This window comes from Chiloscyllium plagiosum, chromosome 17 (genome assembly GCF_004010195.1).
Source record: "Chiloscyllium plagiosum isolate BGI_BamShark_2017 chromosome 17, ASM401019v2, whole genome shotgun sequence".
NCBI classification, from domain to species: domain Eukaryota; kingdom Metazoa; phylum Chordata; class Chondrichthyes; order Orectolobiformes; family Hemiscylliidae; genus Chiloscyllium; species Chiloscyllium plagiosum.
Window position 1 is genome coordinate 57,853,724 of NC_057726.1, and position 25,446 is coordinate 57,879,169.

Here is a 25,446-nt window from a genome sequence, read left to right on the forward strand (position 1 = left end):
TGGACACAGCCTTAGAATTGGAGGGGGTAAATTCAGAACAGAAATGCGGAGATATTTCTTCAGCCAGAGAGTGGTGAGCCTGTGGAATTCATTGCCACAGAGTGCAGTGGAGGCTGGGACGCTAAATGTCTTCAAGGCAGAAATTGATAAATTCTTGATGTCTCAAGGAATTAAGGGCTACGGGGAGAATGCGGGTAAGTGGAGTTGAAATGCTCATCAGCCATGATTGAATGGCGGAGTGGACTCGATGGGCCGAATAGTCTTACTTCCGCTCCTATATCTTATGGTCTTATCAAATGTGTTAAAAAACAATTGCAAGACATTTCAAACTAAGGTTCTATGAAAAGCATGTCATTTTAATTGAAACTTTTATTACTTACCATGTTCAACAGCTCTGGAAGTGTATTCTAACTTCAGAGCCAGATGGGTACAATTTGGACAAATCTTGTTTCGCAATTCTGTACCAAGTCGCCCTCCATTGCACAATACAACAATCACTACCAGCAGCAGCCAGCCACTCTCAAATCGCATGGTCACAAAATCATTAAATGTTTCCAAAGATCCAGAAATCCAATCCGTTTTGTGTTGTCTCACAGATCAGTTCATTTTCCTCACCGAAAAGATTAGCTTACTGGTGTTCAATTTGAAAGAGATGCTTGCAAAATAAATCACTTTTGTTTCCATTTTTAAGCAGTTGTTGATAGTACAACCCAGCTCAGAAGGCTTTCATTTCTTTCTCCGTTTCTTCTCCATGGCATCTGACTGTTGCAATCACTAACGTTTTAGTATAACGACTGGAGATTCCATTTGTCAGAGAGAGAGAGGAAAGCAAGATGCAAATCCACCAGTCTCACCACCACTGCTGAGTCTATTTACTGGAATGAGAGAGAGAAGTGGAGAAAGTTAGGATTTCAACTGGATTGTTGGGGTGTGGGGTAAATATCCAAGTAGCAGAATAACTTTTTTTTCCCCTTAATCCACCCAGCATCCCATTCATCTGGACTATACAGAAAGTTAGAAGAGACCAAATCTTCTTCAACATCGAGAAGAGCATGCCTTCATCACCAACCCGAGAATATTTACTCCTGCCCTTCAAAAGGGGTCTACAGTCTTCTACCACAAGCAGAACAAGTATTCTCATGAACGAATCACAAGTTCCATTGCAAAGTAACAGAATGCTCTTGCACCACCTAGTCCTCCATTAGGGGAAGCTGTCTCATTCAGAGATTCAGTAAGAGGATCTTCTGAAGAATCACTGTGATCCACAATAGTCCAGTCTTGAAATGAAACCAGTACATAAATACTGGATATGTTAGATTCTGATTGATTTTAAGCAGCTTGCCTAGCAATTAGAAACAAGCTAGTGAAATGCATCTAAAATGAGGAAAGAAAACCTTTAAAATATCTAATTTTGCTCCAGACAAAAAGACTATTAAAACCACAAACACACCCTCAAATGTTTCAGCCATATTAACAAAAAGACATTGTTTGTGAGCATGTTAAAAGTAATCAACAGTCTGAATATTTATTTTACAGTCCAAAGTCCATACTTACGTTGGAAATTTATAAAATTTCAATGATCAGCTGCGGTTTCATTTCTCCAAGACTTACTTCTCAGTTAAAAAAAGCAAGTGTTTATGTAGGTACAAGGAGTTCAAATCCAATATGCACTTAATTTTAATTGTGGTGTAGCATGAGAGATTAACATACACCATTATATTTAATGTTAACTTCAGCCGTTTCAATTTTGAATTAGTGAAATATGGGTTTTCCTGTGTACCTGAACAGTTTAATGATTAAATTGCAACCGAAGTGGTTGCTTGATACAGAGGTACATTAGGAGAGTTTATGACCGAGTAAACATGATGGTTTCTGTTAGAAATTTCTGGACATGTTTTCTTCAAAGCTCATGGAAAACACCCATAGCTGAAAATAATGTTCTGTTTTAAAGGTTTGTTTTGGCCAAGTCTTGGAAAGGTTTTGGGTGAAGATGAATGTATAAAAGCAGTACTCCCAAAGTAAAGGAAGATAGCAAAATTAAGTTACTTTAGAACAAGGAGTTTAGTACTAGCTCTAGACCAGGAGTGTTTGACTAAAACCTTGACAAGGTTATTTGAAGAGGGGTTATTTCAATTCAGATGTAAGAAAGCTCGAGGAAAAGGCTTTCAGGTTTTCCTGGCTGGGTGTTGAAATTACAATTTAAATCTAATCTATCGCGGTGTTAGAGAATGGGATTTTTCTCTGGTGAGCACTGTACTGGGGTGATCTTGGATATGATAGAAGAGTGGTTTGGAATTAATGGGATTTACCTTACCATTTGCTTCAAAATCTCTAAACTCATATTGTGTAAATAGTTTGGGTTTAGTCCACTTTATCTACATTTCCTATTATCAGGAAAACCAAATCTGCGACTTTGTGTGCTTATGTTTTCAGTAAGAGGCTACTTCATTAAAACCAAAACAAATACTACGATATATCAAGCAAAATTTCAGTCAGGAACCAGACCTGTACAGTAATACAGCTAAAGCACGTTTTGAGTATAGCCACTGCTGTAATGTAGAAAAGCAGCAGCTAATTTGCATTCAGCAGACTTGCACAAACAATAACGTAAATGATCAGAAAATGTGTTTTTGTTACATTGGTCTTAGCTTATCCCTCAGTCAATAACAGAACTAAGGGGTTTCACCCACTGGAAAAGATTGAATAGGCTGGGGCAAATACTGAGGAGTGAACAGATCAAAAGGAGCAGACAGTAAAAGGTGAGGGAAAAAATACTGATCAAATCTTCTGGCCATCAACAAACTAGCAGTCTTCACAAACATGGACATTTGGAGCAGAACATGTATTTTTAAAATGAACACATGGGAAGAACGTGAAGTGGAGAAAGATGCTCAAGATTCAAGTACTTGAATTCTAAACTCTATTCTAAACTCACATTCCCTCAGTTTGAAACAAAAGCTCAAACATGCATCATCACTCTAGTTTTAAAAAAAGTTTGAAATATTTTAGAATCTAAAGCTTCTCTTCCAAAATTCAACGATAATTTGAGAAAACCAACAATAGATCAATGATTGGGACAGAAGTCTATTTCAAACTCAGGACAATGACAACTGCTTCATAAACCGATAGCTGCCAAATTAAACACGATTTGAGGAGGTGAGAGTCACACTTGCCACTAGACCAGAGGCTTGCGCATTCAGGTTCCACTCCAGGACTGAGCACAAAAACTTTTAGCTGACTAATGAATGTGTTATCAAAAAAGAGCTTAAAAGAACTCCACATGCTGAAACGCCAGATCTGAAACAAACACAGAAAAGGCTGAAGAAACTCAGCAGGACTGGCAGCATCTATGGAGGGAAAAACTGAGTTAACAATTCAAGTCCAATGACCTTTCTTCAGAACTAGAAGCAGCTAGAAGCCATGTCAGTAATCCTGTCCTCCAGCATGTTCCAGTGAAGGGAGAAACAACAACTCATCTTTAGGTACCTTAGAGCTTCAGGACTCAACATCAATTTCAGAGCATGAATAGCTCTTTCCTTGTTTATTACTTACCCCCAAAATCCTGTCATGAAATGGTGTGCTTCCACCAGAACCACCATACCTTTAACTACATGTTGATCCCATGATCACCTACCTAGGTTTGCTTCTCCCCTGCCTTACAGTCCCTTTGCCTTCCCTCCATCTCCACCTATCTGACCTACCCACCCTATTATCAACATAAATAACACCTTTTCCGAGCTGCTTCTAGTCCTGACGGATCACTGATTTGAAATGCAAACTTCACAGACGCTGACAGAAACTGGTGAGACAAAAAAAAAACTGCAGATGCTAGAATTCAAAGCTGACAAGCAGAAGGCTGAAAAGCAAGATTCCAGCCAAGAAACAAATGAAGCTAGGAGGTCATGTGGTGACATCTCCCATAGTATTTTTTTCATTAATGGAACGAGGGTGTTGCTGCCTGTGTCAGCATTTGTTGCTGATCCCTATTTGCCCTTGAATATCACTGAATGGCTTGCTGGGCCACTTCAGAGTGCAGTTTACAGTCAACATGTACGTCAGACTAGGTAAAGGCAGCAAGATTCCTCCCATAAAAAGGACATTATCAAACCAACTATGCTTTTATGACAATCAACAACAGTTTCACGGTCATCATTGGACTTTTAATTCCAGAATTCAAATTATATTCCTGCAGTGTGATTTAAATCTGAGGTTTTCAGATTACTAGTCCAGCCACAGTACCACCATGCCTTCACCACTCATCTGAAGGTTGGTGACACTATTAAGACACCCAATTACTAATTCCCTTTGCAAACCCACAGGAGTGTGTGTGGCCTCTAAAGAAAACTCAATACTCTGCAACAATTCTCTTTCGTCAGGGATAGTGTCATGCAAAGATAGGAGGATCTTTTTTTGAGATATATTAAAGCTAAGAGGAAGGTGGACACCGAACCACTTAAAAATGAGGCTAGAGAAGTCATGAGGGGGAATAAAGAAATGGCAAAGGAACTGAACAGGTACACTGCACCATTCTTCATGGTGAAAAATACCAGTAGCATACCAGATCATCAACAGTCAGGGAGCAGAAGTGAGTATAGCGGCCATCACTAAGGAGAAGGTGCTGAGGAAGCTGAAAGGAATGAAGGTGGGGGGAAAAAAAACACCCAGACCAGATAGACTACATACTAGTGTTCTGAAGAAAATAGCTGAGGAGATTGTGGAGAAATTGGTGGGAGTTCTTTTAGGAATCGCTGGAGCTAGGGAGGGACCCAGAGGATTGCAAAATGGCTAATGTAGCATCCTGTTTAAAGGGGAGGGAGGCAGAAGACAGGAAATTATAGGCCAGTTAGTCTGACCTCAGTCATCGGTGGGATTTTACATCCATTATTCAGGATGAGATTGCAGAATACTTGGAAGTGCATAGTAAAGTAGGGTTGAGTCAACACAGCTTTGTCAAGGGGAGGTCATGCCTGACAAATCTGCTAGAATTCTTTGAGGAGGTAACAAGCAAGTTAGACAAAGGACAGCCAGCTAACCTGAACTATTTGGATTTCCAGAAGGCATTTGACAAGGTGCTACACAGAAGGCTGCTAACTAAGATAAGAGACAATGGCATTAGGAGCAAGGTAATCATAGAAATGCAATCACAATAGTTATCATAGAATTGGTACAGTGCGAAAAGAAGCTGCTCGACCATCAAGTCTGCACCAACCCTCTGAAGAACATCCCACCAAATCCGTGCTCCCTCCCTATCCCTGTAAGCCCACGTTTACCATGGCTAGTCCATTTAGGCTGTATATACTTAGATGCTACAGACAATTTAGCATGGCCAATCCACCTACATGTCAAGGATAGAGAATTGGCTGACTGGCAGAAGGCACAGAGTAAGGATAATGGGATCATTTTCAGGATGGCAGCCAGCGACTAGTGGAGTTCCTCAGGGGTCAGTGTTGTGGCCATAACTATTCAAGTTATATATTAATGATCTGGGTGATGGAACTGAGTGCATTGTTGGTAAGTTTGCAGATGACACAAAGATTGGAGAGGGTCACATATCATTGAGGAAGCAGGAAGGCTGCATAAGGACTTGGAAAGGCTTAGACAATGGGCAAAGTAGCAGCAGGTAGAATACAATGTGGCAAAGTGAGGTTAAGTACTTTGGTAGGAAGAAGAGACGTAGACTGTTTTCTAAACTGGGAAAAACTTCAGAAATCTGAAGGACAAAAGGGACTTGGGAGTCCGAGTTCAGGATTCTCTTAAGATTAAGAGAAGGTTCATTTGGTAGTTAGGAAGGCAAAAGCGATGTTAGCATTCATATCAAGAGGTTTAGAATACAACAGTATGGATGTACTGCTGAGGCTGTGTAAGGCTCTAGTCAGGCAACAATGGGAATATTGTAAGCAGTATTGGGCCCCATATCCAAGGGGGAATGGACTAGCATTGGATGGGGTCCAGAAGGGGTTTACAAGACTGAACTTGGAGGTGAATGGCTTGTCACAGGAGGAGCAGTTGAGGACTCAGTCTGTCCTCAATGGAGTTTAGAAGGATGGGGGGGAAAGGGGTTGAATCTCACTGAACATTACAGAATTCTGGAGTGAGTAGACACGGAGACAAGTGTTTACTAGTAGAATATACTAAGACCAAAGTTCACAGCCTCAGAGTGCAGGGATGACATTTTAGAACTGAAATGAGGAGGAATTTCTCCAGTCAGAGTAGTGAATTTGTGGAATTCGCTGCCTCAGAAAGCGGTGCAGAACAAGTCATTGAGTGTATTTAAGAAAAACACCGATAGCCTCCAGATCTGTATGGAGATCAAGGGATACAGGCGAAAACAGGAGAACAGGATTGAGAAGCATATGATCAAATGGAGGAGCAGACTCAATGGACTGAACAGCCTAATTCTGCTCCTATATCTTGTGTTCGTACGGACTAACAATTTGCTTTATAAGAGGCTCTAATTGCATTAGGGTTGGAAAAAGTCAAAATTGGGTCGATGTCTTTGATCTAAAGGTGCAGATGAAATCCTGACCAATGCCATTTCCTGATTCCTTATGTGGAGCTTTATGAAAATGTTCATTACATAGTAACTTTGAAAATGAATGCCTGAAATAAATACACTTGCCTGTCAGTAACCTTTTCTAAACTTATTTAATTTTGTGCTGAATATCTCTATAACTCTGACTCTAATCAGCCAGATCTTTTCCCCTCAGCTTAAATGCTTTTCATTGGCTAGGAAATTGATTAATTGAATTGCTAAGATTTCTGCTGATCAAAGTTGGGCATTAGAAAGTGTTTGTGTGCATGTATAAAAGTGCCAAGAGTGACTTGATTTCTGATCATGTCCTCCAATATTAACAGAAAGGTTTTTACTTACTTGAAATCTGAATCAACATATGACAAAGCAATGTACATAAGGTATCTTCATAATCAATTGTCATTATGCATTATAATAACAATTAAAAGATGGAAGTCTCAGACTAGATAGAGGGTATCTTCATCTTGTGGATTGTAAATAACTGCTGGAACAGTATACCTGCTATTAAGACCATAAGATCCAGGAGCAGATGTAGAGTCTGCTCCATCATTCAATGAGATTATGTCTCCATTTTCCTGCCATTTCCCCATAATCCTCAAATCCAATGCTGATTGAAAATCTGTTTATCTCAGCCTTGAATATACTTAATGACCTAGTATTAACACCCCTCCGTGGTATAAAATTCCTCATCTCAGTCTTATTCTGAGAAAGTGCCCCCTAGGCCTAGACTTTCCCACAATGGGAAAACAACTGTTCTACCTGTCAAATTTCATAAGAATCTTGCATATTTCAATACGGTTGTCTCTCATTTTTCTGAACTCCAATGAGTACAGGCCCGAAGTACTCAAACTCTTCTTATATACTTTTAGCAAGACGTCCCAATTTTGATTTTCCATTCCCTTTGAAATAAAACGCACAATATTCCATTTGCCTTCCCCATTACCGACTGCACTTGTAGCCAGCGTTTTATCATACCGAAGGACCACTAAATAACTCTGCTGTAGCTTTCTGCTGTCTTTCCCCATTGAATTAACATTCAGCTCTATTCCTACCAAAAATGCATAACATCACATTTTCCCACACTACTAACCATCTGCCAAGATTTTGTCTATTTGTTTAACTCGTCTATATTCCTCAGCAGTGCACCATTCTCACCACTTGCCTTCCGACCTATTTTTGCACAAATTGGAAATGTGGCTATAATACATTCACTTTTCTCATCTAAGTCATTAATATTTATTGGAAGTAATTGTGGTCTCAACATTGATTTCTATGATACTTCACTAGTAACAAGTTACCACCTTGAAAGTACCTCCTTTATCCCAACTTTCTATCTTCTATTCGATCTATTAACTCATCGATTCTCTATCTATGCAAACATACTACCTACAACATGCTTTTATCTAATTATCTTGCATCCACTATAGCAACTTAAAGTCAACAGCTAGTCAAATATGTAATCTCAGCAGTAACAGAACATAATTAGAATTATTTATTTTTACTTGATTCTAGAGATGAACAGTTATGGATGTCAAAAGGCTGATTCTTTGCTGAGAAAATGACAACATAAAAAGTAAAAGGCAATTGAATTGCTCCATAAATATTCTTAACCTTAATACAATTTTCTGGCGGTGTGCTTTGTTTGATTGGGCAGGAGGTCTTGCACCTTACAACAACATAAATAGCATTACCAAGAAAATCTCAGGAACATTGAAAACTTTCATTTATTTTAATTTACACAAGGTGTGCTCCAACAAAACAAATTTCAGCCAGAAGTTTGAAACTTATGAACATATCTCAAGGATGGCTTAATTGCACATAGAAACACAATCAGAGAAATACACAATCAACAATGTAACCTCAGTACCAACAGATTAGAATTTTGACTGCTCACCTAGTCATGGGTTAATAGTCAATTAAGCTTGCCAGTCACCTTGCTCACATTTATTGCTAATTTGTCAATGGGTACCATCAGACTAACTAAGTGACACCACTGCCAAACTTTTGTTGTCACCCAGTTGATTCCCCTCTGGACTCCAATAAGGAAGATTTCTGCACATGTGGAGCATGTTGGTACAGCCACTTAAGTGGCGGACGTTCCAATTCCCAGGGTTTTACTTTACTAATACTAAATGAAATGTGAGGCAGGGGGTAAAGTGGAAGCAACTCAAGGGAGAGAGAAAAGAAAATACATTGATCCCATGCAAAAGCCAGTAATGATGAAGACCACGTGATCTGAGCAAATTTGGAGAACATCAGAAATTTGAAGACAGACCAGGACATCTGGTTACCATAACTCGTACAACAAAACATCACAATCAGGACATGATAACAAATTATAGGACACGTCGATCACCACATTGAATTCAACAGGCATAATCATAAGGGTTATGAAATGTCTTATTCAGCCCAGAATACATTAACTAGAATTCAACTCTGTCAGTCCTCCAGCAACTCTACAGAATCTCAGCCAGTACAAATGCATTAATAATTTAAACCATTATCAGCGCTCTCCATTATTCAAATAGCAGACAGGAGATGTTTGTATATTGAGTAGGATCGATATTGGTATCAGGAGTTTCAAGAGTACGGGTCCCACACAGCCAGAATGATATTTCAATTGCGGAAATTATGAAGGTCAGTTTCAAGGAAAATAGATTATTCACAATTCTTCAACCTTAAGGTCAATCTTAAGCAAGTGCCTTACATTCAGCTTCATTTTAAATGCACAAGACCACACCCAGGGACCCAATAGCACTCCTACATAAAAGTGCCTGTAGAATATTTAATGATGATGTTAGGATGTGGTTATATAACATTTACTGCAATCTCTAATCACAAAGAGATTGTGGCAGCTCTTTAATTGTTGCAGCTCTTGTGGTGATGCTAAGCCACAGCAGTTCGGTTCTGTAGCAGGTTTTTTTTTTAAATGATATTTAAACTAGTTGGCTTACTAACCTACTCATGGGTTAAGAGTTAAGCAGTTATGTAACTGGAGAAATGTGCAGCAGGGATCCAGAATAGCAAGTTACCTTCCCTGAAGGTTGAGTGAATCAACAGCAATTACTTATTTTCACAGAGCAAGCCCTGGCATTTTCTCAATCTATCAAATTCAATTTTCCAACTTTTACTTCTGGGTATCTAGGTTCTGCAGGGATTTTTTTTGAACTTCCTATAGTAACATCAGAAGATCAGTGTAACCCCCCCAAAAGGTACTTTTCTGATCTGGGTAGGATATCACCCTTGGAAATGATAACACAGTCCTGTGAGCTAGCGCAGTAACATAACTAATAGGCTATAAATTCATCCATTTAGTAACTGCCTAAAAGTAATGGCAGTCAGGTACAACTTCCATCTGATGGGTGCTGCTGCTAAACTTATTCGATGACAACCTAACCACAACTGAGATTTAACTAGGTTACAGCACTGGCGAGAATAACAAATTCACTCAAAGCCTAAAGAAGAAAAGCCTTCAGATTTTGTTTTCAATTCAGCTTAGCACAAGCTAGCATTTTTATGATTTGGACATGTTTTGTCTTTGCATGACAATAGTGAATTTCAATATCTCAACTTTCTTATATTTTCATTAAACTGTTGTTAATTCAATTACATCTGAAAAAATCTACTCCAGTATTTCTCGATTAAGGATTACAGTGCTACACTGTATGTTATAACTTGCCTACTAATGGAAATCTGAATTAAGAGTATTTGTTACACCTTCTGAAATTATTGAGAGGGCACACTGACCATTGTATAGAACACAATACTTAAATGGTTTATCGTTAATCTTGTTGCGTCTCTCTCTATTCATGGCAAATGAGAGGTTAAAATTTCAGTAAAGCTTAAGCAGCAGTGTTGGAAAAAAACACAATCTATACTTAGATGGGGGAACATTTAAAAGCCATAACATTAGAGCTAGGAACATGACTGTGCCTGCTGATCTGCTCTTGGTAATTCAGATTTTACAAATGCAACTCATCTATTCAACAAACATACTTATTCATCTGTATTATATAAGCCACACACAAGAACAGAAATTTGTCAAATGTTCGCAATTTGGAGATGAGGAGATGACTTGAAGATAAATAAGAATTTTAATGGATGGGAGAAGAGTAAACATGGGAGGAAATTAATCTGAAGTGTATTTTTTTAGATTAGGTTCCGTACAGTGTGGAATCAGGTCATTCGGCCCAACAAGTCCACACCGACCTTCTGAACAGCAACCCACCCAGACCCAATTCCCTCTGATCAATGCACTTAACACTACGGGCAATTTAGCATAGCCAATCCATTTGACCTGCACATCTTTGGACTGTGGGAGGAAACCGGAGCACCTGGAGGAAACCCACGCAGACACAGGGAGAACATGCACAAACACAAACACAGAGTGGCCGGAGGCTGGAATTGGACCCGGGCCCCTGCCGCTGTGAGGCTGCAGTGCTAACCACTGAACCACCGTGCCATCCCTTGCAACAGTTTAATCCACAACTATCATTTGTTGGTTTGAACAAAATAGAGGATGAGAGCAAAGAGAATGAGAAACAAGTGGAATAATGCTAAAGGTCAGATCTATACAAACAATGCTCTACTTTATTCAATGTCAAGAAGTACCTCATGATCCACACTTCAAAGCCATATTATTCAGTGTGACATCACCTTCCCCCCTTCCAGATGTGCACTCTTGTGCTCCAAACAACAGTCACACAATACCTTAGTATCACAAAACAAGGAATTGCATTGACTTTGTCTAAACATAAACCATTTTACCCCAGGCATTTTCATTAATTATCTGCCAACAGGTCCACAGACATGAAATTCACTACCAGAAAGCGAAAGAACAAAAAAAGGTTCAAATGAACAAGGTACTTTACAGTCAAAGTACTTTTAAAGTTTGCTGTTCACAAAAGTTTCCAATCTTTACAACTAATTGTTCTGGTATTTAACACTCATAACAGGTCAGTGAAAGCTCTTAGTAGGGATAGCAGAGCAGGTACATTTTGGGGATGGTGGTTAGGCAGTGGCAGACAAAATGAAAGAACGGGGCCAATAAAAGACCGAGAAGGTAACATAACCTACATCAGTAGGACGGTGTCAAGAATCACTGCAACACAGCAACTGGGATTACAGAAACCTTCAATACAAAAGGTTGCTGGGCTTATAATCACTCAGCGGGATATAAACATACTGAATAAATTAACAGTGCTTCTAAAGTCAAGCTCATCTTCAAAACAGTGATGATGCCAATCTATACACCAGATGGAAAAGGAAAGCAGAGAATTTCAGTGACAGAGGACTGGTTTCCAACTGCAAAAATAAATGAGAAACAGACAAAAACTATTCAAAGATCCTTTCAGCCTAACCAATATCAGCATTTCAAAAGAAATTAACATTGTTGTGAAAGAGCTGGAGAAAAGGAAATGTTGTTGCAAGTATCGTTGTTTTTGTTTATCTTTCTGAGCAGAAGTAGTGACAGCCAACTCCAACTCCCAAGACCTGTTACTGAATGTCTGAACATTAAGGCTTCCTTATATTCTAGGACTACTTGAGCAATCCTGCAATGTTAGCCCTCAGTACTAATGTTAAACAAAAAAAAAACTGCAGTTGTCCAGTTAATTGAAAACTGTGCATATTCTGGCTATCAGAATTGCCGGTTAGAAGAGGAAAGTCCAGAGAAGCCAAGTTGTGGGTTCAAGCACCACTCTCAATGAGAACACAATTCAGCTTGACACTGCAAAGCAAAATTACAATGCCAGACTGCTGTCTTTCAGATGAGATATTCAACACTAGCCATATCCATCCGGTCAAGCAGATGTAAACAATCCCAGAGAACAAAGGTGATCTCCCTGGTGTCCTGTCCAATAGTCATCCTCAAGCAAATAAAATGCAAATTTCTTCAACACCAGCTGGAGAAACAAGAAACATGAAGTTACTGGTAGGAAGCAGGCACTGCTGTCAACAGACCGGCAACAGTATGTGCCGTGTCAGTCTTCTCAAGTATAGAACCTTGATATCTAAATATCAGCACATCCCCATTGCACATGAATGATCGTTAAGGTAATTTCTTGGCTTTTATTTTTTTTTGGGGGGGGGGTGAAGAGAGAAGAAAGAAAGACATGTAACACTATATATAAAGAAAAATTAAGTGACAGAAAGGTTAGTTAAGATAAATACTTTTCATAAAGATATTCTTTAAAAATTTTGAAAGCAAAGCTAAAACTACCAAAGGGTAGGAGGAGGAGGAATGAAAAGTATAAACATATGATATAGAAGAACGAGCCAACCATCCTGTTCCTCCGGCCTACCACAACATTCAATAAGATCACAGTGGATATGATTACTCCTCCCATTCCCACCCTAGCCCCACCCCAGTAACTTTTCATCCCCTTCTTATTAAGAAGCTATGTTCCTCTAGCTTAAAAATCTTCAAGGATTCTGCTTCCACTGCCTTTCAAGGAAAGAGTTCCAAAGAGACACCACTTTCTGAAGAAAACAAATCATTATTGCCTTTAATGGACAATTCCGAATTTCTGAACAGTAGTTCTGGATTTTCCCACAGGATGAGACACTGTCTCCACATCCTTCCTGTCATATTTCAGCCAGTTTTCTGTTCATCTTCTAAACTTTAGCAGCTTCAAAAACTTAGCCTGCCCAAGATTTTCTTGTAAAACTTCCCAGAACCATTTACAATACATTTACATCCTCCCTTAAGGATAGAGATCTACGCAATACTCCAATATTAGGCTCTTATTCAAGAATGGATTTTAAAAAAAGCAATTCAGAAGTAGAGTTAACAAACAGGAGAACATGGGAGGAGTCTGCAGAATTAGCATTGTGTGAAGCCAATGAGACATTTGATCAAGACAAAAAAGAAAACAAGGGATGTAGATCAAGGAAGGAAGTAATGGCCAAGTGGCAGTTACCATTGGCAGCAGAATTCTAGGTAAGTCAACTGCATAAAGGCTGGAAAGTTAGCACTTTAACGAAGAATCCAGAGCTAAGAGCTGAATTGGAAAAGAGAAAGAAAAGAGATGATGATGAAGCAGATACTCACCTCTGGGTGTGCAGAATGGGTCATTAGCAAAGACAGCATTTTTCAATCATTCTTAGTTATCTCAGAAAACAAATGGTCCTCACCTCCTTGAAGCTCTGCAGCCACCATTCTTTATGGTGTTAGTCACAACTGAGCAGCTCACTGGTCCACTTCAGACTAAAAGTCAATCACATTAGTGTGGCACTTGCGTCATACAGACCAAGCTGACAATCCACCAAGACTTTTGCTGATAACTCATTCCCAAACTTCTCTAGTCCAGTGAGAACAAATGGGCAAAATAGGCATGAAGGTAGTTAACAAGACAAGTTTGTATAGCAAATAACAATATTCTGTTTAAATATCAGATTTCTCTAATGCAATTACTATTTCATTCTGACCTTTAGATAGCTTAGTTTAGCCTCACATCTTAAAAATAAAATTCACAATACAATCTGTCTACTCCTGTAACAGAATACTAATAATTTGTTTACTTAAGCATAGAAGCTGGTGCGAGAACATTACCTTATTACCAGGAACCTCCCAATATTGTACTTTATACCTGTCAATCTTCACCAAGGGACAAAAGCCCACTATTGACTGTAATAAAAAGGAACAGTACAGCTTATTTTGGCGCCCATTCCCGCTGGCGTAGGATCAAGGTCTCAGGACTCTGAAATGATCATGGTACCATCACCATAGTATCTACACAAGCCAATGCTGTAGTTAGAAAGCAGAAACATGGCTGCAGTATGTGGGTGAGGGGAAATCATCTGTTTCCAGGGATAAAACTGGGCAACAGAAGAACAGGAGATTAAAATGTTGATAACCAACGTGGTAAGAGATAACAACAGCAAGACTCAAAGTTGGAATTTGATGAACAGGACTGCTAAACACGCCTGGCCTAACTTCAGTTTGGAACCATTTATGGGGCCCAGAAAAATATATGCTCACCAGGTCAATCTCAAAGTCATAACTGATGAATAAAGGTCTAAACAAGAATATTTTAGGTGTGATGGGATAAAGGGAACATCACAAAGTTAGAAATCACAAAAAAGAATTGCCTAACAATGTAACAGTTGTTAAGTAAGCATTTGTGAGGAAGAAAAACAAGTTATAATTTGATAGATGTATAACATTCCACCGGATAAAGGTGACACATCAAAATCAGTCTTTTCTCTTCAGAGGAGGTAACTGTACTTCTATTATTTTATTTTTATGGAAAACCAAATCAGGGAAGGCAGCCGTTTGTCTCACCATATCCATGCAGACTCTGTGAAAGAGACAGCCAATTCAAAACACTCATTTGCCTTTTCCCCAAAATCCTGTAACAAAGGTTAATCTCAAATCTGTGAATTACTACATTTCTCTCTTTTTTAAGGAGTCTCTCAAAGGGAGGAATGTAAAGAATTGGAGGGTGGACCATATGGGAACTCCAGAGCTTAGAGCCAAGGCAGCTGACGACACTGCCACCAATTAAAATTAAGGATATTCAAGATGTCGTAAGAGTGTAAATATCTAAGGGGTTTGAGAGGTTGGAGAAGATGACGAGATAAGAAAGGGAAGTCATGGAGGGATCTGAAAACAAACAAGAATGAGAGTTTTTTTTAAAAAAATCGAGGCCAAGTATAAGTTAGTGCCAGAGTTAAAGGGAACACCAAGGCTCGACGACATAATCTGGTTGTGTTGAATTTCAAAGTTGTACAAGTGAAAGGCTCCACTAAAAGTAAAAAGCAACATTAGCAGTTTCAATCAGAGATAATGTAATATTCTGTCCAACAGTCACCACCTATACTACCAAATTATTAAATACTAATTCTATAATTAACAGTAGTTACGACACTGCAAAGATCTATACCGCTTCACCTATCACACTACATAAAATAAGTTTTCAAACGATTTCACAAGAAAACCTAGAGATCCATCAAATTTCAATGTTTTTAGCTTACTAGTTCTGGTCCCAGTGTAAGAAGAGGATTGTCAGCAACATTGTCAGCTAAAGCAAAATTATGTCGTGCAGAAGTTAGGATATGACACTCTTTGCAAAACTCCACCACACAGATAAGTTTTAAAAAGGCAATGCAAAGAAAGAAGAAAAATCTGTTGTATGGTACAACATGGCAAAATGAGCAATATGCATATGCTTATTCTTATGCCGGCCAAATTTAAAATGCTTCAGAGCACAGCCTTAGTGAGGGATAGTATTGTAAACCATTTCTTTCAGTCGCATGGCACAGTGCTTCATTTCAACCTTTGAATAAAATGACTGTTTGCAGCAGGAGAAAGTTCCATGCTCTTACAGAAAGAGGTAGAAATTGTATTAATTGTTTTAAAGGACAGAGAGGGTCACATAACCTGTGGACTCAGAAATAATAAGCTAATCTGAGTTACACAGAAACAGAAAATAGGAGCAGGAATAGACCATTCAGCCTTTAAGCTTACCCTGAAATTCAATACGAACATGGCTGATCGTCCATACCCTGCTTCTGTATTCTCCCCATAGTCTTTAGTTCCTTCAGCCCCAAGAACCTATTCCTTCTTCAAAACATTCAACATTATGGCCCCAATCACTTTCTAAGGCAGAGAATTCCACAGGCTCACCCCGCTGAAGAAATTTCTCTTCATCCCAGTCCTAAATGGCATACTCCATATCCTTAGACTGTGATCCCTGGTTCTGGTCATCTCAAACATACAGTCATAGAGATGCACAGACCCTTCGGTCCAACCCATCTATGCTGACCAGATATCCCAACTCAATCTAGTCCCACCTGCCAGCACCCGGCCCATATCCCTCCAAACCCTTCCTATTCATATACCCATCCAAATGCCTCTTAACTGTTGCAATTGTAACAACCTCCACCGCTTCCTCTGACAACTCATTCCATACACTTACCACCCTCTGCGTGAAAACGTTGCCCCGTACGTCTCTTTTATATCTATCCCCTCTCCCTCTAAATCTATGCCCTCTAGTTCTGGATTCCCCGACCCCAGGGAAAAGACTTTGTCTATTTATCCTATCCATGCCCCTCATAATTGTGTAAACTTCTATAAGGTCACCCCTCAGCCTCTGACACTCCAGGGAAAACAGCCCCAGCCTGTTCAGCCTCTCCCTGTAGCTCAAATCCTCCTACCCTGGCAACATCCTTGTAAATCTTTTCTGAACCCTTTCAAGTTTCACAACACCTTTCCGATAGGAAGGAGACCAGAATTGCACACAATATTCCAACACTGGCCTAACCAATGTCCTGTTTAGCCGCAACATGACCTCCCAACTCCTGTACTCAATACTCTGACCAATAAAGGAAAGCATACCAAACGCCTTCTTCACTATCCTATCTACCTGCGACACCACCTTCAAGAAGCTATGAACCTGCACTCCAAGGCCTCTTTGTTCAGCAACACTCCCTAGGACCTTACCATTAAGTGTATAAGTCCTTTGTTCAGCAACACTCCCTAGGACCTTACCATTAAGTGTATAAGTCCTGCTAAGATTTGCTTTCCCAAAATGCAGCACCTCGTATTTATCTGAATTAAACTTCATCTGCCACTTCTCAGCCCATTGGCCCATCTGATCAAGATCCTGTTGTAATCCGAGGTAACCTTCTTCACTGTCCACTACACCTCCAGTTTTGGTGTCATCTGACAACTTACTAACTATACTTCTTATGCTCGCATCCAAATCATTTATATAAATGATGAAAAGTAGTGGACCCAGCATCAACCTTTGTGGCACTCCACTGGTCACAGGTCTCCAGTCTGAAAAACAAACCTTCAACACCACCCTCTGTTTTCTACCTTCGAGCCAGTTCTATATCCAAATGGCTAGTTCTCCCTGTATTCCGTGAGATCTAACCTTACTAACCAGTCTCCCATGGGGAACCTTGCCAAACGCCTTACTCAAGTCCATATTAGATCACAAGTACCACTTTGCCCTCATCAATCCTCTTTGTTACTTCTTCAATAAACTCAATCAAGTTTGTGAGACATGATTTCCCACGCACAAAGCCATGTTGACTACCTCTAATCAGTCCTTGCCTTTCCAAATACATGTGCATCCTGTCCCTCAGGATTCCCTCCAACAAGTTGCCCACCACCGACATCAGGCCCACTGGTCTATAGTTCCCTGGCTTGTCCTTACCACCCTTCTTAAACAGTGGCACCACATTATCCAACCTCCAGTCTTCCGGCATCTCACCTGTGATTATCGATGATACAAATATCTCAGCTAGAGGTCCAGCAAACACTTCCCTAGCTTCCCACAGAGTTTTCAGGTACACCTGATCAGGTCCTGGGGACTTATTCACCGTTATACGTTTCAAGACATCCAGCACTTTCTCCTCTGTAATACGAACATTTTTCAAGATGTCACTTTCTATTTCCCTACATTCTATATCTTCCATGTTCTTTTCCACAGTAAATACTGATGCAAAATACTTGTTTATTATCTCCCCCATTTTCTGTGGCTCCACACAGAGGCTGCCTTGCTGATCTTTGAGGGACCCTATTCTCTCCTTAGTTACCCTTTTGTCCTTAATGTATTTGTATAAACCTTTTGGAGTCTCCTTAATTCTATTTGCCAAAGCAATCTCATGTCACCTTTTTGCCTTCCTGATTTCCCTCTTAAGTATACTCCTACTGCCTTTATACTCTAAGGATTCACTTGATCTATCCTGTCTATACTTGACATAATGCTTCATTCTTTTTCTTAACCAAAACCTCAATTTTTCTAATCATCCAGCATTCCCGACACCTACCAGCCTTTCCTTTCACCCTAACAGGAATATAGTGTCTCGGGACTCTTGTTCTCTCATTTCTGAAGGCTTCCCATTTTTTAGCCGTCCCTTTACCTACAAAAATCTGCCCCCAATCAGCTTTTGAAAGTTCTTGCCTAATACTGTCAAAATTGGCCTTTTGCCAATTTAGAACATCAACTTTTAGATCTAGTATACTTTTTTCCATCATTATTTTAAATCTAATAGAATTATGGTTGCTGACTGCAAAGTGCTCCCCCACTGACACCTCAGTCACCTATCCTACCTTATTTCCCAAGAGCAGGTTGCGTCATCTGTCTTGATAGGCTTCAAAGAGACCACCTCCCCCCCCCATCCCCCATTCTTCTATACTCAGTGAATATCATCCTAATTGATTCAGTCAGTCTTCACTAGTTAGTCCCACCATTTCAGGAATCAGTCTGGTAAACCTCTCATGTGTTTCCCCAACAGCCAGAACATTCTTCCTGAGGTAAGGAGACCAAAACTACATTTAGAGTATTGTGTGGAGTCTCACAAAGGACTACACAACTGCAGCAAGGCATTCCTGTTCTTGGACTTCATTGTGAGAAGATTTGAGTACAACATACCATTTGGTTTCTTCAATGTCTGCTGCACCTGGCATAGAGAACAGTTCTGATGAAGGGTCACCGGACCTGAAATGTTAACTTTGATTTCTCTTCACAGATGCTGTTTGACCTGCTGAGCTTTTCCAGCAACTTCTGTTTTATTTCCAAGTACTAATCGCCACAGTAACCAACTAGTCACTGCTGGTCACTTGGAAAAAATTCATTGATTCTATCTGCCTGATTCCTATCTGCTAACAAGTTGTCTAATCACATCTGTACACTGCTAATCCCTTTAAGCACTTTATTTTTATATGTCAATTTCTTATTTGGGACTTTATTGAAATTCTTAGAGCCCAAGTAAATCATATCCACTCGCTTACAACTCTACTAGTTGTATCCTTGAAAAATTCCAAAAGATTTGTCAAGCATGATTTTCCTTTCATAAATCCATGCGGACTTTGCCTGATCCAGTCACTGCTTTCCAAGTGCTCTGCTATTAAATCTTTTATAATGGACTGTCACAATATCACCATTGCCAATGTCAGGCTAAGTGGACTATAATTTTGTTTATCACATCTGTTTTTTTAAAATAGCAGGGTTACATTAGCTATCATCCAACCTACGGGAGCAGTTCCAGAGAACAGATTCTTGAAACCACTATTTAAAGCATAACTTCCTTAAGTACTCTGGGATGTAGATTATTGGGCCCTGGGGATTTATTAGCCTTTAAATCCCATCAATTTCCCCAATACCATCTCCCTCCGATTGATTCCTTTCAGCTCCTCACTGGCACTAGGCCGTGTTCTCCCCAACATTTTTGGGATGTTATTGGTGAAGACAAAACCAAAGTATGTATTTATTTGGTCCATCATCTCTTCGTTCCTCATTATAACGTTCCCTGTTTCTAACTGCAAGAGACTTACATTTGTCCTCACATACCTATCGAAGTTTTTACAGTTTCGATATTACCATAAACTTACTCTCAGTTTATATTCCGCCCCCCCCCCACCCACCCCCTAATCAATTCCTTTGTTCTCCTTTGCTGAAAACTAAAATTGCTCTTAATCCTCAGGTCTTTTTTTTGGCTTTTTCCTTGGGTCTAATACCATCCCCAATTTCCCTGGTTAGCCATGATCGAGTTACCTTTTCCATTATATTTTTGTACCAGACAAGAATGAACAATTATTACAATTCCTCTATGAACTCTTTAAATGTTTGTCACTGCTGTCACTGTAGGTAATGTATTTTATCACACCCAGCTCTGTTTTAAAAAATTCTCAAGGTCAAGGACCAGGCTCGCAGGAAAGTAGTCTGACACAGAACAAACAGCCAAGAGGCGAGTCTGCTAGAATATAAGTGTTTTATTCCCCGCAGCGTCGCCACAACCAGGTCTCGTACTTACAACGGGTCTGGTTTATACTCACTCTACGTGTTACCGGAACTGGGAGCCGTCAGTTCTCGTAGAGCGGTTGCCAACAACCCAAGCACGGCGGTTAAACGCAACCCCGGAGCAGACTCTACCGAACTGGAGACTTTTCCAGCTGATATACTCTTTTCCAGATATAAACATTCATGTGAACAGCAGAGCAAGGCTAAAAAACACATTCCATTCTGGTTACATACAGATAAGAAGATTCACACGGGAAGGTGTATAATAAGATTCACACGGGACTAAGCGACACCTTCCATTTTCAGTTAGATTCACACATGTATTGGGACACAATTTTAACCCTTTCACCACATTCCACTGCTTGGCCCAATACATGTGTTGCATTATGATTCACACATGTATTGGGACATAATTTTACACCACAAGCTCACACCTCATTCCATTGTAGTTTCCTTTATTTAGATTCATGATCCAAGATTCAGAGTCAACTTTATCACCTTCTATCTTAAATTAATAATTCTATCATATTATGGTCACTCTTACCCAAGGGATCTCACACAGCTAGATTGCCAATGGCTCCTGACTACACAATACCAAGTCTGGGGTGGCCCGTTCTCTAGTTGATTGCTCAAAGTAGTAATCCTCAAACCCACCTTGCATACACTCTAGGAATTCCTTCTCTGCGGCATGGTTACTGGTTTGATTTGCCAAATTTTCATGTGGTAAGTCACCTGAATTACAGCTGCACCTTTATTGGTTGGGTCTTTAATTTCCTACTTAATGCCTTCCCCAACATTACAAACACAGTTTGGAGATATACACAGGACTCCCCACTCCTAACCAAATTTTACTTTCTACCTCTGTTTGTTTTGGCTCTGCCCACACAAATTCCATTTCATCAGAGCTAATATTCTTCCTCTCTGTTGCTTTAATGCCCTGTTTAACCAGTAATGTTACCGCACCTCCTTTTCCTTTTTGTCTGTCCTTTCTAAAAACTGAGTGTGCCTGGATATTCACTTCCAAGCCCTGGCCACTCAGCAGCCAAGCTTCGATAACCCCAACTATACCACAACCATTTAGATCTATTAGCAGGACTACTTCATCCACTTTATTGCAAATGTTCTATACATTAAAACACAAGACTTGTCTTTTTAACATTCTTAGCCCTAATTGCATTACTTTGCATTGTAACCCTGTATGATTCTTGCCCATGGATTCTCTGCTTATCACTTTTATTGTCTCCCATTCGGAATTTTACTTTTGCACTGGTTTCCCTTTCTTCTGTCTTGCTGCATAGGCTCCCATCCTCCTGCTATTTTAATTACAAATCAATAACAGGTACTATGGTGACTGACTTGGGTTGAATTTTCTGAAAGTTCCCATTTGAAAGAAAGTGGACAAAACCACATGATATCCTGTTTAACAGGATATGCTGTACCCATATGCTCAAACCTCCAAAACTTCTAAAGTCAATTTGCTTATTTTTCCAGTGAATGTTGTTGACTTAAGACTCTTAACATCGGAGGCAGAAAGAGTAAATCTGCTACCATGCAAAAGTCAATAATTCTTTAACACTTCATTCAACTCAGAATATATCAACTTGGGCCAAAGGATGTAGTGAACTGGGAGATTCTGCCAATCTCCTCGCCACACACATGGCAGAAACAGAAAAGTACATGAAAAGATATTGTCCTGCTATATTTACATATACGTAAGGCATTCTGCAGCAGTGACAAGGTATTCTAAACTTGTATGCAACTCTCACTTAGATTGTAGCACTCCGAAAACAAGCACTTCCAAATAAACCTGTTGGACTATAACGCGCATGTGTTTTTTTAACTCAGGATGGCAAAGGTTGAAAAATTGAAGGATTTAAAAGTATTGAATAGGGGAAATACAAATTGATTGTGGTTAAAAAAAAAACAATCTTTGAGAGTTGTTTTAGGAATTTTCATGATCTTCACAGTGCAAGTTTAAGGGTTAATTCCCAAGGACAAAGTGTTCACGTCAACAGAAAGCTGCTTGTTCAGGTTGTCTGGGAATTGATTCCTCAAGCTTCAAGTTCACCATGACCCAAATAATGGCAGCCTGAAGTGATAAATCTTTAACAATCCCAGGGATCACAATTTATTTTCTCAACTGATTAAGAGAACTGATCTTCAGTTTCTCCAAATTTGCTGCTTAAGAACCTGTTCTACTCAATCCACACACACACAAACACAAATTACGAAGAGGTCCTGGTCACAGTACAAAAGAAATGTCACATTCTAAGGTAGCGACTTTCACTGACTACAATTTTGAAGATCAGAGAGAGGGGACAATGCCCTAGGTGGCTCAAGCACCTCACGAATAAGCACCTCAACAACTGAAAGATAAGTTGGTGCCAGCCTGGCTCAGGAAGCATTATGAAATTTCAAGTGAGTGGTCTTTTGTTTAAATCAGGTTTTCAAAAGAAAGATACTTATTTAAGCAAAGACAGAAATGCAAATACATTATGAACTGTATATTTATCACAAACTGGGTTTGTAAACTCTGCTACAACTTGGGATCATTTATTCAGATCATCATCAAAAGATGATGAGAGGCAATTACCAACACAGGTTATCACAACATAATTTACCTCAGGGGAAACTTCAGCCCTGATACGAAGGACTTTGAGGTTTGCTCAGGCTAAACCCTAAACAACAACCAGCAAAAACAAAAGCAACTGGAAATCAAGACTTTCACTTGTGTTGGAATTGCTTGAAGTATAGCACCAATCAGAAAAGCACCAACATCCATCCCTAGTTAAAAACGATGAACTATCTTGGCTTGTAATGTTTCCAACATTCCAAAAAATTTAATTACCTGCAAAGTATTCTCTACGGAAGTCATTATATAAATACAAGTCTTTACTTGCTCCAAGAACACAAGAAGCTATCCTCACTTTGAGACAGGTGAACTAAAGTGAAAATTGTTATTTAAACATTTACAGGACAGGGTTGCCTTACCTGTCAACCAAAAGCAATAAATACTACAGCAAAAGGAAAAAATGTTGCCCCTCAAATCACCTCGATAATTTGGCCAAGAACTCTTTTGCCCCCAATATATTCGTTGTCAAAAAAAAATGTTGCAGGTCAAAAAGGAAATCTCCATTGTTGATGGAGGCGTACAACCTTCAACCCTTCTCAAAATAAACACAACATAGTTAAATTCCTTTGCCAAAAATTCAAAATCCTGTGGTAGTTACCCAACTCCTGAGAAATAAAGGGCAGGTAGCACAGGCAGAGTGTCTTCAGTATATGAAACTGATCAAATTGGCTGTAAAAACAGTGCAATAATAATGCAATATGCGCTAATCAGATATTGCAGTTTGGGAAAACTTGTCTGCGGCTGTCTGAAAAATACAGTTGTCACTGTGATCTCTAGGAAGTGGGACCGGGACACAACAGCAGTAGTTTCCAGAATTGACTACACTGTCATGCAAAGCAAGACTGAGATCACCACTGGGAACCAAAAGGTGCTAAAACTCAAAATAATAAAATAAAATCAGAAGTGTATTGACTTGACAGAATTTTCAGATAAACTTTAATGGATGTTGTTCCAGAACTTGGAGCAGTTAGACTACCAAATCCAAATAGGAGAAAGTGAGGACTGCAGATGCTGGAGAAGGGCTTATGCCCGAAACGCGATTTTCCTGCTCCTTTGATGCTGCCTGACCTGCTGCGCTTTTCCAGCAACACATTTTTAAGTACTAAATCCAAATGTTGAGCATTCAAATTCCAAAGAAGCGAGTTGTGGAAATGATTTCAATGTGATGCGACTTTGAGGTAGACTGTGAAAGAAGCCATAAAATCTCAATTTGTTCACTAATGCTATCCCTACCTGATCTGAAATAAACTCTTACTACTCTTTAAAATGGCTCAGGAGGCAACACAGTTGCATAAAACTATTGCCCATTTCGGAGGAAACTAAGAGAAAACAGATCTAGCCTAGCTAGTGCACATCTAAAGGACTTGCTTTAATATAAATTTATCCCTTGAAAATAACTTCAACAAGTTACATTTTCAAACTAGAAAATATTCCCAAAGTTCCAATTTGTCACCAAAAGGATTATAGTAATTAATCACCTATTTAATGACCATTATCCAGCTTATAGCCCACATGACTGTACATAGTCCATTTCCATCAACCTCCATTAAATTAATCTCCTGACAAAAGTGACCATTGGAACTGAATCCACATATCTTCTTAGTCCATGGCTCTCCTGGGAACAAGGATCAAGTAATCTCAGGAACCATACAAAGAAAACTTATATGTCATTAGAAAGATGAGCCTGCATTGGATGCAAAAGCACGGATATTTGAAATTTTGTAAATAATACTGATTGACCAGATGTATTAAGGTTAGGCATCCTATACCAGGAATATTACAGTCAAAACACATACAATAAAAACACAAGACAAATAAGATGTTGTGGCTATGAAACTCAATTTTTTTAAAAAACCGGACGGAAGTTAAGGTATGAATCCATTAGAGGACTTTAAATTGCAAAATGTTTTGTGAAGATAAATCACAATGAGGAGAAACAGTATTCTAATAAAACTGTTTCCCAGAACTTGTATCATTTACCACGAGTGGTTACTGAGATAAAGGAACAATTTAAATCAGAAACAAAAGCCGAAGTTGCTGGACAAACTCAACAGGTCTGGCAGCATCTGAAAACAAATCAGAGTTAATGTTTCGGGTCTGGTGAGCCTTCCTCAGAACCGAGGACTTCTTGTTGTACTCTTCACTCTGACCCCCAATATGGTAAGGTCCTAGGGAGTGTTGCTGAACAAAGAGACCTTGGAGTGCAGGTTCATAGCTCCTTGAAAATGGAATCGCAGGTAGATAGGATAGTGAAGAAGGCGTTTGGTATGTTTTCCTTTATTGGTCAGAGCATTGAGTACAGGAGTTGGGACGTCATGTTGCGGCTATACAGGACATTGGTTAGGCCACTGTTGGAATATTGCATGCAATTCTGGTCTCCTTCCTATCGGAAAGATGTTGTGAAACTTGAAAGGGTTCAGAAAAGATTTACAAGGATGTTGCCAGTTGGGAGGATCTGAGCTACAGGGAGGGGCTAAACAGGCTAGGGCTGTTTTCCCTGGAGCATCGGAGGCTGAGGGGTGACCTTA

General features: G+C 39.5%; 1 protein-coding gene across 3 annotated transcripts in view; it reads right to left on the reverse strand.

Annotated features, from left to right (window-relative positions):
- Window positions 1-25,446, reverse strand: part of mbtps1 (membrane-bound transcription factor peptidase, site 1) — a 139,673-nt gene that overhangs the window by 106,758 nt on the left and 7,469 nt on the right. For all 3 annotated transcript variants that reach the window (XM_043707205.1, XM_043707204.1, XM_043707203.1), the window contains exon 2: window positions 381-875. In XM_043707205.1, the coding sequence (XP_043563140.1) occupies window positions 381-531 (151 nt within the window). In that variant the 5' untranslated portion in view covers window positions 532-875. The remainder of the gene's footprint in view (window positions 1-380; window positions 876-25,446) is intronic.